The sequence below is a fragment of the Seriola dumerili genome, unplaced genomic scaffold (genome assembly GCF_002260705.1).
Source record: "Seriola dumerili isolate Sdu_G_001 unplaced genomic scaffold, Sdu_1.0 BDQW01000468.1, whole genome shotgun sequence".
Lineage (NCBI taxonomy): Eukaryota > Metazoa > Chordata > Actinopteri > Carangiformes > Carangidae > Seriola > Seriola dumerili.
In genome coordinates this window covers 425581-438924 of record NW_019174723.1, presented here as the reverse complement: position 1 = coordinate 438924, position 13344 = coordinate 425581, and the positions used below count along the sequence as shown (strand labels likewise).

General features: G+C 35.1%; 1 protein-coding gene across 1 annotated transcript; it reads left to right on the top strand.

The window, feature by feature from the left end:
* Positions 1–8886: 8886 nt before the first annotated feature.
* On the top strand, positions 8887–13338 carry LOC111235018 (tumor necrosis factor receptor superfamily member 9-like). The gene is made up of 8 exons (XM_022763302.1): positions 8887–8907; positions 9043–9197; positions 10002–10121; positions 10250–10387; positions 10470–10539; positions 10648–10751; positions 10852–11013; positions 11156–13338. Exons 2-8 carry the CDS (start codon positions 9062–9064, stop codon positions 11269–11271), a joined length of 846 nt encoding a protein of 281 aa, XP_022619023.1. The 5' UTR covers positions 8887–8907; positions 9043–9061; the 3' UTR covers positions 11272–13338.
* Positions 13339–13344: the final 6 nt, after the last annotated feature.

The following is a 13344-nucleotide window of genomic DNA, read 5'->3' as shown; positions in this document are numbered from 1 at the left end:
AAAACGTCAAAAATCCCTCATATGGGGCATCATGTGGCGTAGTGGTCTAAGCAGGCACCCCATGTGTAGAGGCTACAGTTGCTTGCTGCAGGTGTCCCTGGTTCGAGTCCCGCATCGGACAGCCTTTGCTGCATCTCATTCCCCCTCTCTCTGCCTCCCCATTTCCTTTCTGTCTTTACTGCACTATCAATAAAGGCATAAAAAGCCCAAAGAAATATACTTAAAAAAAAAAAAAAAATCCATCATAGAATATTAAGGCATAAAAGGTCATGAAAACGTCATAGTATGGTCAGGCATCAAATCCGATAGTATAGTAAGGCATAAAAATGCCAAAAAACTTCTAACTATATTATGGTATAAAAATGCCAAAAAACGTCATAGTATAGTATGGCATAAAACGTCAAAAATACATCACAGCATATTAAGGCATAAAAGGTCATAAAAACATCATAGTATGTCAGGCATCAAATCAGATAGTATAGTAAGGCATAAAAACGCCAAGAAACATCGAACTATAGTATGGTATAAAAATTCCAAAAAAACGTCATAGTATAGTATGGTATAAAATGTCAAAAATATATTATAGTATATTAAAGCATAAAAGGTCAGAAAAATGTCACAGTATGGTCAGGCATCAAATCCGATAGTATAGTAAGGCATAAAAATGCCAAAAAACTTCTAACTATATTATGGTATAGAAATGCCTAAAAACGACATAGTATAGTATGGCATAAAACGTCAAAAATCCCTCATATGGGGCATCATGTGGCGTAGTGGTCTAAGCAGGCACCCCATGTGTAGAGGCTACAGTTGCTTGCTGCAGGTGTCCCTGGTTCGAGTCCCGCATCGGACAGCCTTTGCTGCATCTCATTCCCCCTCTCTCTGCCTCCCCATTTCCTTTCTGTCTTTACTGCACTATCAATAAAGGCATAAAAAGCCCAAAGAAATATACTTAAAAAAAAAAAAAAAATCCATCATAGAATATTAAGGCATAAAAGGTCATAAAAACGTCATAGTATGGTCAGGCATCAAATCCGATAGTATAGTAAGGCATAAAAATGCCAAAAAACTTCTAACTATATTATGGTATAAAAATGCCAAAAAACGTCATAGTATAGTATGGCATAAAACGTCAAAAATCCATCATAGAATATTAAGGCATAAAAGGTCATAAAAACGTCATAGTATGGTCAGGCATCAAATCCGATAGTATAGTAAGGCATAAAAATGCCAAAAAACTTCTAACTATATTATGGTATAAAAATGCCAAAAAACGTCATAGTATAGTATGGCATAAAATGTCAAAAATCCATCATAGAATATTAAGGCATAAAAGGTCATAAAAACGTCATAGTATGGTCAGGCATCAAATCCGATAGTATAGTAAGGCATAAAAATGCCAAAAAACATCTAACTATAGTAGGGCATAAAAATGCCAAAAAAACGTCATAGTATAGTATGGTATAAAATGTCAAAAATACATTATAGTATATTAAAGCATAAAAGGTCATAAAAACGTCATAGTATGGTCAGGCATCAAATCCGATAGTATAGTAAGGCATAAAAATGCCAAAAAACTTCTAACTATATTATGGTATAAAAATGCCAAAAAACGTCATAGTATAGTATGGCATAAAACGTCAAAAATCCATCATAGAATATTAAGGCATAAAAGGTCATAAAAACGTCATAGTATGGTCAGGCATCAAATCCGATAGTATAGTAAGGCATAAAAATGCCAAAAAACTTCTAACTATATTATGGTATAAAAATGCCAAAAAACGTCATAGTATAGTATGGCATAAAATGTAAAAAATCCATCATAGAATATTAAGGCATAAAAGGTCATAAAAACGTCATAGTATGGTCAGGCATCAAATCCGATAGTATAGTAAGGCATAAAAATGCCAAAAAACTTCTAACTATATTATGGTATAAAAATGCCAAAAAACGTCATAGTATAGTATGGCATAAAACGTCAAAAATCCATCACAGCATATTAAGGCATAAAAGGTCATAAAAACATCATAGTATGTCAGGCATCAAATCAGATAGTATGGTAAGGCATAGAAAAGCCAAAAAACATCTAACTTTAGTATGGTATAAAAATGCCAAAAAAAACGTCATAGTATAGTATGGCATAAATGTGAAAAATACATTATAGTATATTAAAGCAAAAAAGGTCAAAAAAATGTCACAGTATGGTCAGGCATCTAATGACATAGTAAAGTAAGGCATAAAAATGCTAAAAAAACGTCAAAGTATACTATGGCATAAAAATGCCAAAAAACGTCATAGTATAGTATGGCATAAAACGTCAAAAATCCATCATAGAATATTAAGGCATAAAAGGTCATAAGAACGTCATAGTATGGTCAGGAATCAAATCCGATAGTATAGTAAGGCATAGAAAAGCCAAAAACCTTCTAACTATATCATGGTATAAAAATGCCAAAAAACGTCATAGTATAGTATGGTATAAAATGTCAAAAATACATTATAGTATATTAAGGCATAAAAGGTCATAAAAACATCATAGTATGGTCAGGCATCAAATCCGTATGTATAGTAAGGCATAAAAATGCCAAAAAACTTCTACCTATATTATGGTATAAAAATGCCAAAAAACGTCATAGTATAGTATGGCATAAAACGTCAAAAATCCATCATAGAATATTAAGGCATAAAAGGTCATAAAAACGTCATAGTATGTACAGGCATCAAATCCGATAGTATAGTAAGGCATAAAAATGCCAAAAAACATCTAACTATAGTAGGGCATAAAAATGCCAAAAAAACGTCATAGTATAGTATGGTATAAAATGTCAAAAATATATTATAGTATATTAAAGCATAAAAGGTCATAAAAACGTCATAGTATGGTCAGGTATCAAATCCGATAGTATAGTAAGGCATAAAAATGCCAAAAAACTTCTAACTATATTATGGTATAAAAATGCCAAAAAACGTCATAGTATAGTATGGCATAAAACGTCAAAAATCCATCACAGCATATTAAGGCATAAAAGGTCATAAAAACATCATAGTATGTCAGGCATCAAATCAGATAGTATAGTAAGGCATAAAAATGCCAAAAACCTTCTAACTTTAGTATGGTATAAAAATGCCAAAAAAAACGTCATAGTATAGTATGGCATAAATGTGAAAAATACATTATAGTATATTAAAGCAAAAAAGGTCAAAAAAATGTCACAGTATGGTCAGGCATCAAATCCGATAGTATAGTAACGCATAAAAATGCCAAAAAACTTCTAACTATATTATGGTATAAAAATGCCTAAAAACGTCATAGTATAGTATGGCATAAAACGTCAAAAATCCATCATATGGGGCATCATGTGGCGTAGTTGTCTAAGCAGGCGCCCCATGTGTAGAGACTACAGTCCTCGCTGCAGTTGTCACTTGTTCGAGTCCCGCATCGGACAACCATTGCTGCATCTCATTCCCCCTCTCTCTGCCTCCCCATTTCCTGTCTCTCTTTACTGCACTATCAATAAAGGCATAAAAAGCCCAAAAAAATATACTTAAAAAAAAAAAAAAATCCATCATAGAATATTAAGGCATAAAAGGTCATAAAAACGTCATAGTATGGTCAGGCATCAAATCAGATAGTATAGTAAGGCATAAAAATGCCAAAAAACGTCATAGTATAGTATAGCATAAAATGTCAAAAATATATCATAGAATATTAAGGCATAAAAGGTCATAAAAACGTCATAGTATGGTCACGCATCAAATTCGATAGTATAGTAAGGCATAAAAATGCTAAACAAACGTAAAAGTATAGTATGGTATAAAAATGCCAAAAAACGTCATAGTATAGTATGGCATAAAACGTCAAAAATATATCATAGTATATTAAAGCATAAAAGGTCATAAAAACGTCATAGTATGGTCAGGCATCAAATTCGATAGTATAGTAAGGCATAAAAATGCTAAAAAAACATCATAGTATAGTATGGCATAAAAATGCCAAAAAACGTCATAGTATAGTATGGCATAAAACGACAAAAATATATCATAGTATATTAAAGCATAAAAGGTCTTAAAAATGTCACAGTATGGTCAGGCATCAAATGAGATAATATAGTAAGGCATAAAAATGCCAAAAAACATCTAATTATAGTATGGTATAAAAATGCCAAAAAACGTCATAGTATAGTATAGCATAAAACGTCAAAAATATATCATAGTATATTAAAGCATAAAAGGTCTTAAAAATGTCACAGTATGGTCAAGCATCTAATGACATAGTAAAGTAAGGCACAAAAATGCTAAAAAAACATCATAGTATAGTATGGCATAAAACGTCAAAAATACATCATAGTATAATAAGGCATAAAAGGTCATAAAAACGTCATAGTACTGCAAGGCATGAGATGAAATAATATAATTAGGCATAAAAAAAACAAAAAACGTCATAGTATGGCATAAAACGTCAAAAATACATCATAGTATAATAAGGCATAAAAGGTCATAAAAACGTCAAAGTATGGTCAGGCATGAAATGACATAGTAAAGTAAGGCATAAAAATGCAAAAAAAAATGTCAAAGTATACTATGGCATAAAAATGCCAAAAGAAACGTCATAAAATGTCAAAAATACATCATAGTATATTAAGGCATAAAAGTTCATAAAAGCGTCACAGTGTGGTCAGGCATCAAATGAGAAAGTAAAGTAAGGCATAAAAATGCTAAAAAATTTCATAGTATAGTGTGGTGTTAAAATTAAAAAAATGAGGTATATGACAGTAAAGCACCTTTCTGGGAATTGAACCCACAATCTACTGAAAGAAGGGTAGCTGTTTCAACCATTCTACCACAAGCTGCCCCATTATGAATCTCTTGTATTGCATGCCATAATAATGTCATTGTATAGTAAGGCTTAAAAATGCCAAAAAACACAATACTATATACAAGCATAAAAGGTCATACAAACGTCATACTAGGCATAATATGAAACTAGAAAATTCCAGGGAAATTTTGAGTGCCACGGGGGCTACTGCCGGGATGAGTACATGATTTATTTCCAGTGTTCAAAAGTCACCCTGATCATATTCTGGTTTTGAGAAATGTCTTGATATAAAAGACTCAATAAAACAATGTCACATCCCTCCATCATGTATTATTTGGGAAATATCTCATATTCTGTGTTGTTTTTTTTAATAAAACAAGAGGCAACATGTCTTCAAACTGGCATTTAAAGGGTTAAAATCCTGAAAACTAATAAACATTTGGTAGGTTTGAGCAGAACTGAAGTGGTTTAAGAGATGTATGCAAAAAAAAGCAGAAAAAAATATTGATATATGATGATTTTATAGCATTTTCTTTGTGTGTCCTTTTTTGGACACAAGGAACCCCAGAGGGTACAAAATGTGTTACCAGTGTATAATAGACCTGTAACAGTAACTGACATTAGATTTTAAAAATATGTCAAAAAAGACACTTTCTTGCAGAAATCCATACCTTCAGCTGTAACACAGCCAAAATGATCAGCAAATCAAAAAAGAAAAGTGAAGAAAATGTCCAAAAAAGGACAGAGGGTTACTAAATCCCATGAACCGCTATTTAAATTACCACTATTACGTTTTTTTCGGTGCTAAATTTAACATTACTGGGGAGGAGAGCAACGCGACTAGAAGTGACAGCGAGAGAAGGCTAGTAGCTTCTCCTCTCCTCTGTCTCAGCGTAGACCGTCACAACTTCATTCACTCATTTAACAAAACAAAAAGAAAAGCAACAAAGGAAGCAATAAATGGACTTACATATTTAAGACCTAATTAAATGTAATTTAAGACCTAACATGCGGCTAATGTAAAGCTAGCGGAGCTTGGAGAGTTGGTTATCTGGTTGCTAGGCACGCACACACGCACACAGGTCAGGAGCTGCTGTTGCCATGGCAATGTGAAAATCTGCCCAGAATTTGGCTTCTACATGGCTTAAAACAATTGCAAATTATGAGAAAACCGTTACTTCTTTTCAAAAACCAAAAACAACGTGACAGACACTGAAGCCAGAAGTTTCTTACAGTCTCTATTTTATTCAGATATTCCTTAAAATGAGTGAGTAAGCTCAGTACGAAGACAGAGTGAGATTCTTTTGAAAAAAAAAGCCGATTACATTAGGTGTCAATGAGAGTGAGACAGGTATTGCTGCCGGACTCGGCACCCCCATTTAAATTTTGTGCAGACCCTGCCTGTCAAAGTTACATTTTATGAATCCCAACAACTATGTCTACATTTTCAGAAAGAATTATTTGTCTCCTTTTTACGGTTTGGCCGTGAGCTCGAGTTAAAAATAAAAATAAAGGTTATTTTTTCAAAATATGTCAAAAAATGTCACAGTATTATAAGGCATAAAAAATCAAAAACGACATAGTATAGTAATAATTAAAAACTCATATAAAAGTCATAATATTGGAAGGAGAAAAATGGCATAAGAACAACATAAAAACGTCTCAGTGTTGTAAGTCATAAAAAGGCAAAAAAACAACATAGTATAATAAGGGATAAAAAAGTATTAGTATAGTTAGGATTAAAAAGTCATGGTATAGTAAGGCATAAAACATTTATAGTGTAATAAAGCATAAGACATCATTGTAAGGCACAAAAACATCATAGTATAACAATAATTAAAAAGGCATAACATTTAAGGCACAAAATTGCATCAGGATAAGGCATAAAAAATCATAGTATTCATGGTGACATTTTCATCGGATTTTTCCACAGAAATTCATCTCATACGTTCTTACATTTCATGTTTACTCCTTTTAGCAACCTCACAGCTAGTCTATAGACGACAGAAGCCAGGGTTAGTTTGCTAGTTAATGTTAGCTAACATGGTAAAACAACATCAGATGACATTTTTCTGGTGATGTTATGTACCACTGTGATATACTGACATGACGTGAGACTTCAGATACGCCCTTGGGTTGAAGGGTAAGTGTGGGAGGTGTTTCTTGGCCAAGCATGCGTAGGCAGATGAGGTGCTGACTTTTGACATCACAGTCTCATGTAACATGTATCTGCTCTTACAGTAGGCGAACTGTGGTAGGCTCAGAACGATGCCTTAAAATGTCAAAGGCAAAATCTGCCAAATGTCACTCAAATATACATATATGGATCATGATACAGAAGAAACATGACACAGCAGTCTGATCTTGTGGTTTTGATGTGTCTTTTTAAGTTCCTATTTTTTAAGTGTGACCTGAGTCACACGATAAAATACACAATCATCAAATGACATATACGTGTTGGACTGTGATATAGTCACCTACCATCTCATCATTACTCAGCCAATTTCCCCTGTTTTCCAACAGGCAAATCATTTACTGTCAGGAAACACCACTTCCTTTTTCAAAGGAAATAAATGCCATAAACTTGTTTTGGGAATTGACACACTATGAATAATTGAAGTAAAGGGACCCAATTGATAATTTATCTTTTAAAAGCTCCACTTTCAGTTTAGCATTGCATGACTGATTGTCATTCTTTCAACTGTACTTTTGGTTTCAGTTTCCAGTGTCCCTGTCCCTGGTGTTCTAGTGGTTTCCAACACTGGGAATCAACAGTGTTTATCATCAGACATAATAACAGCAAGTGGTCAAAGGGAGCAAAGGGGGAGTTTTTTTTATTTCCCCATGCCCTTTAAATAAGCTTGTGACATTTTGCATTGATAACTTAATAATAATGTCATCTCCAACATGACTCATCAGCATCAGTCCCAGTTGAGACGTTAGGGATTTAATGGACTCAGTAACAATACCATATTGGTTTTGTGGGTTTTCATAGGTCTTATTTAATGCATAACCTGATATAATGATAGGATTTTCAAACAAGCAGGAAAGTCCCTCCTCACAATGACATCAGCTCATACTTTGTTTACCAAAACCATGCAGATCAAACTTCAGAAAAATACTTCAGATTTAAGTACAGTGAATTTTACACATCAGGTTCAAAATAAACATAAAAGCTATTGTCTCTTTGTTGGTAACTAGGCTACTATAAATTTTGCCTTTCCAAAAGTAGTAAAATGTGTAACTGCAGTACCAGTACATAAGAAAGTTACAGTACAGCAATGATACGTGTAACAACTTAATTTACACCCATTTGTGACAGTAGTTTGCCCAGCCATACGTCAGAGTTGTGACTAGAATGGTCGCTTTGAGGGTAACAGTCAATTCAAAAATAAAACCAGGCAATGTTTTTAATTCCTACATTTGGACAAGTTGGAAGTCTGGCATATCAGCAACAGCAACAATACCATTTTGTTATTTAAAGCTTTAAATAAGCACCTTATTGTGGAAAGTCTGTCAGGCTGCACTTCTTAGAAAAAGCAACAATGTGAACTCCTGGAGAATTGTTATCTTTCTAGTTAGTCATTATTTAAATAAGCGGAGTGCAACTGATTTAATAACTAAGCAATAAAATCAGTCATCCAAAGCTGGTTCTTTATGAGGAGGAAGAGGAAAAGAACAAATAATTGCAAACTGATCGACTGATGTTTTTTTAAAACTATAACTTCGTATCATATATTGATTTTCACTGAAGGAAATAAGCTCCATCTATATAAAATGACTAAAATGAGAAATCATGTTACAGGCACGTAACAGTTTGCAATTTGTAGGGATTACAATGAAGACAGACAATGAATTAAAATACTTCTCAGTGAAGAAAGTCATTCATGTACCCTTTATCTCTTTCTTTCATTTTGTATGTCATTGCTCACGCTGAAGACAAATTTAAGACACGCCCCCTCAAGAGGATAAAAAAACCCATGACGATGAATAGCAGGCTCAGTTGGCTGTGGGGTGAGTTATGTGTTTGACTGCATGGGCCACAGCACAGAGAGGTTTACACCAGGACATTACAGCAAGACAGAATTCAGGTAAAGAAGACAGTTAAGGACTTTAATGCATTTAAGTCTAAATCTACAGATTTAGAGACAAAAACAAAAGAAGTAGATATCGGGGATATTTCTTGAACTGGATTACCTCACGTCTTCCCTCCCCTTTCCACAAAGCTGGAAAGCTGACAACAATATGGCTGTGATCCTATGGGCAATGGGACTCTCTCTGCTCATGCAGGGCTGTTTGTGCAGTCTCGGACAGACTGACAGAGGCTGCATGAAATGGATCGCAAAAGGAGATAATGTTTGCTGTGAAGACTGTCACCCAGGTAAGTAATAAAGGAGAAATTGAAAAGAACATTACTCAATTCCATATATATATATATATATATATATGTGTGTGTGTGTGTGTGTTGTGTGTGTGTGTGTGTGTGTGTGTGTGTATACATATATATATATATATATATGTATATGTATATATACACTGCTGTTATAGTGGGTTAAATGGTTTAAAGATATCAAGGTAACAACACTTGTTTTTTTTAACAAAACACTATACACTTACCGTATATATCCCGCAAGGAAAGGAGACAAGGTCCCTTCTGCTCACTTTCTTAAAAAAACAGCTGTCATATAAATATATTAACATTATCCTTTTACCTAAAAAGTAGTTCTAACTATTCCACGTAGTATCTAATAAAAGCAAAAAGCCAAGAGGTTGTGTGCGTGTGTGTTTTTATCTGTGGATGTAAAGACGTCATATTCCATATTCTTTGAGAAGTTCCTCCGTGGTGGTTGCATGTAACCAAATTTAGTTTCAGTGGTTTTTCAGCTAATACCACAACAGATAGAAAAGGCGTGGATGATGCAACTGATAATTCAAATAATCTGGAGCTGTGATAGATACTTGTATGTGTGATTAAAATTGAAAACAGTACTGTATTAATAACTGTTTCTCAAAGCATTCCTGTACTGCTTTATAGCTTTTTAAATTTTGATGGGGAAACTCACATTAGCTTGTGTATGAAGACCTGCTGTATCATTGAAGGAGCTAATCTCATTGGAACAAATGCCAGTTTATGTGACAGGGTTTACAGTATTGCAGTTAATGTTTCTTATGTGTGTGTTTGCAGGAAATCGCCTTGTCATACAATGTGGTCGGAGCCCAGAGGATCTTTGCACCCCTTGTGAACCTGAGACATTTACAGTGAATTCTAAAGACCAGAAGTGTACTAGATGTACACAGTGTGTAGGTAGGTTAGCGTGTCTTAGTGATTACAAAAACATTTCCTCAGTAGTGTACAATCTTGAGAATTCACTATAGAAATCTATAAAAATTGATAGATTTTGGACCTCTCTTTCCATCTCTTTGTATATTTAGGTGCTCAGGTCCTTGTGAAAGCGTGCACAGCCACAAATGACACACAGTGTGGCTGTATAGACGGACTCACCTGTGGTAATAGCCAGTGCTCCTTCTGTGTTAAGACGTGTGGCATAGGCGAGGAACCTACAAAGGATCGTAAGTAAAACTACAAAGAGACACATACACACTATACATGTTACAAAGATAAGCAAGTCATCTGAATGGCTTGTCTGTGCAGGTTCTTGCAGACCATGTCCAGTTGGAACCTTCAATAACCAAATTCACCAGATGTGTAAACCCTGGAAAAAGTAAGTTATACCCTGCTCTCTTTTGCTGTAGTCATTGTACTCACTGACAGATGTGATGAAAACTCAGAAAAATCTTTGGAATTCATTGTTTTTATTTTTTTTCCTAAGGTGTCCCAATCTGGGTCAGTATATCGATACCCAGGGAGATGCATCCCATGACATTGTGTGTGGTAACGTGTCACTTGATGCAACACACAACCCCAGCCCGCCTGGTAAGGCACAATTCTGTTCTTGTAATGAAGTTGTGCTTTCATTTTTATCTTTATATATACATTTTTAAAGCCAGGTATCATTTCCTGCTGTTTCTATCAGGTTCCGCAGAACCAGCATGGCTGGTCATATCTGTGCTCACAAGCATAGCTCTCATTAGCTTCAGCATCATCGTCATCGTCACTGGGGCTGTGAAAATTCTCCAGAAAAGAAAGAAGACAGAAAAGGCGATCAGAAAAACACCAATAATCAGAACCCCTACAGGTATTGTTTTACATCATGATAGATTATGAAGAGATTATTCTGACTGCAGTACCTGAATGATACTAATGATACAAGATGTTTATCAAGCCAATTACAGCCACAGTAGAAATATTTGATTTTGTCCTGTTTGTCTTTTCTTTAGATGAACCTATGACTTTAAGAGCCATAGAGTGCAGTTTTCATGAGGCCCAGCAAGAGCAAGGCAGCAGCTCAGAGTCACTGAACTCCAAAGACTCCTCAGACCCGCTCATTGTATGAATGGACCAGGGACCAGGCAAGAAATTGAATTGAAGTTGAATTCAGGTCAATAATAAGATGTGACCCTTCTCTGTGATGCTGAGCCACAAGTTTGAATGTTGTCTTTGTATTGCCAATTAGCTTAGTTCTAAATGAAACAAAGACAACACCATGTACACCCAGTTGTTTTTTTTACCCACCCTTTTTTTCCTTTATCCAGATAACCTACGCTACTGTGAAAAACCTTGATAGGTCAGGTTAGAGGTAAGGTTTTGCTCCAGGTTACAGTCTCTGTGATACAGTACATTTACACATTGGAGGAAGGGGAATTCTGAGAGGGAAAAAACAAGGTGGACTGTCAACAGTCTAATCATCATGTAAATTATAGCAGACAGTGAGGTTGTTTTTCCCCCTTTCACTTAAGCTTGAAAGATCAAGTAGTCCTAAAATAGCAATGGAAGGTTTTAAATCACCCAGACTGAGTTTGACAAAACAACATCTTACATTAAACAACAAAGTCTTTTGAAACCAGAGGAAGGTTGGTTAACTACTTCTAAACTACATTCAAACAGAGTAGTTGGACTTGTTAGATGCCCACGCTACTGTAGGGTTTGAATAAATGTGAGTGAATTTCACTGCACAGTTATCTGTACGTCTGAGCAGTGAAGCTGCTGTGTTACTCTGTATGAATGTACTGTACAGTGCAGGTGGGTGTTCAGCTCAGTGCAAAACATTTGACTACAGACAGGTTTTTATTGACAGCTAATGCTGAGCCCACACATTCCACCCAAAATAGATGTTTTGTTCTGCTCAGGTTCCATTGCTCTACTTAGTTAACTATTGTTTACTGCTGACTTTGTACATTGATAACCCTGTTATGTTGCAGCAGCCAAAGCAAGAACTGTGTCAATCAATGATTTTATGTGGTGAAACATGATTTATCAAAGGAAAGTTTCTTACTTTTTGTCTGTATTATTTAATTTTTTGTATGGATGGCAACTACTTTGTCTGATACATTGTGAAGATAATAAGAATAGTTTTGTGCACTATTGTAATGAAAACTGTTACATTGAAGGCAGTGTGGTATATAGCCTCTTCCACTCTACATTAGAAGGAACTATATGGACTTTCCTGCTATTGCTTAATTTAAATAGTCAAAAAGTCCAGTGAAGGGGGTTTCCCTTTCAGTGAAGTAATCCTACAGTAATCCCAATACATGTTAAGATAAAGCACCAGGGAGTCTACAATACAGTACTGAGAATGCATATCTACAGTACTTAGGTCTTTTTTTTTTCAATGAGGCAAAAATTTGGTTATAGTTCAGCAGCACTTATTTAGCAAGTTGGGACATGCCTCAAGAGTTTTGCAACAAGGCCTGGGTATCCCATGTATAATCTCCACAGATATTAGAGTGCAGATGTGATTAGTCACACGCTGCACCTTGATTTTTGAGATTCCTCAAAGTGAGTCATGTGGGAAATCCTCAGGACAACTATGACACACATTTGACAAACATACAAGGCATGCAAAATATGAAAATGTGGCTCAATGGTCATGTGGGAACCCCCCCCCCCCGCCAGTACTGCCTTTTACTTTTGCTTAGCACAGTGGAGTGGGCAGTGAGATGAGTCAAAGTGGAATGTTTTTTTGTTTTCTATTTCTTAACGTATTATTTCTTTTCTGAACTGTAGCAGGTGTATGTTTCTTCTGAAATGGAAAATTTTAGAAATATACTATGTGGGCTCAGAGTGAAAATGTTAGCCCACACCTATAGTAATGTATCAGTGACTACATTATTAGTCACAACTCGCGCAGAATAATTTCTGGCGGGAGACCACAAAGTTTGCAGGTGCTGCCTTGAGAAGAGTTACCACAGAACAGTCGAACAGTTATACAGTAAAATGTTCAGCTGTAGCACTTTATTTCACCTGTTAACTGACTCGTGTATTTCTGGTTAGCTTTATATGTGAATTTATCTCCATCTCATACTTTTTAAATGACTTGTTTTTATAATAAATGATGAAGTTGAACTTTTGATTACACTGTACGACATGCATTCTTTCACATTGTACTTTTATGACATTTTTAAGCAAC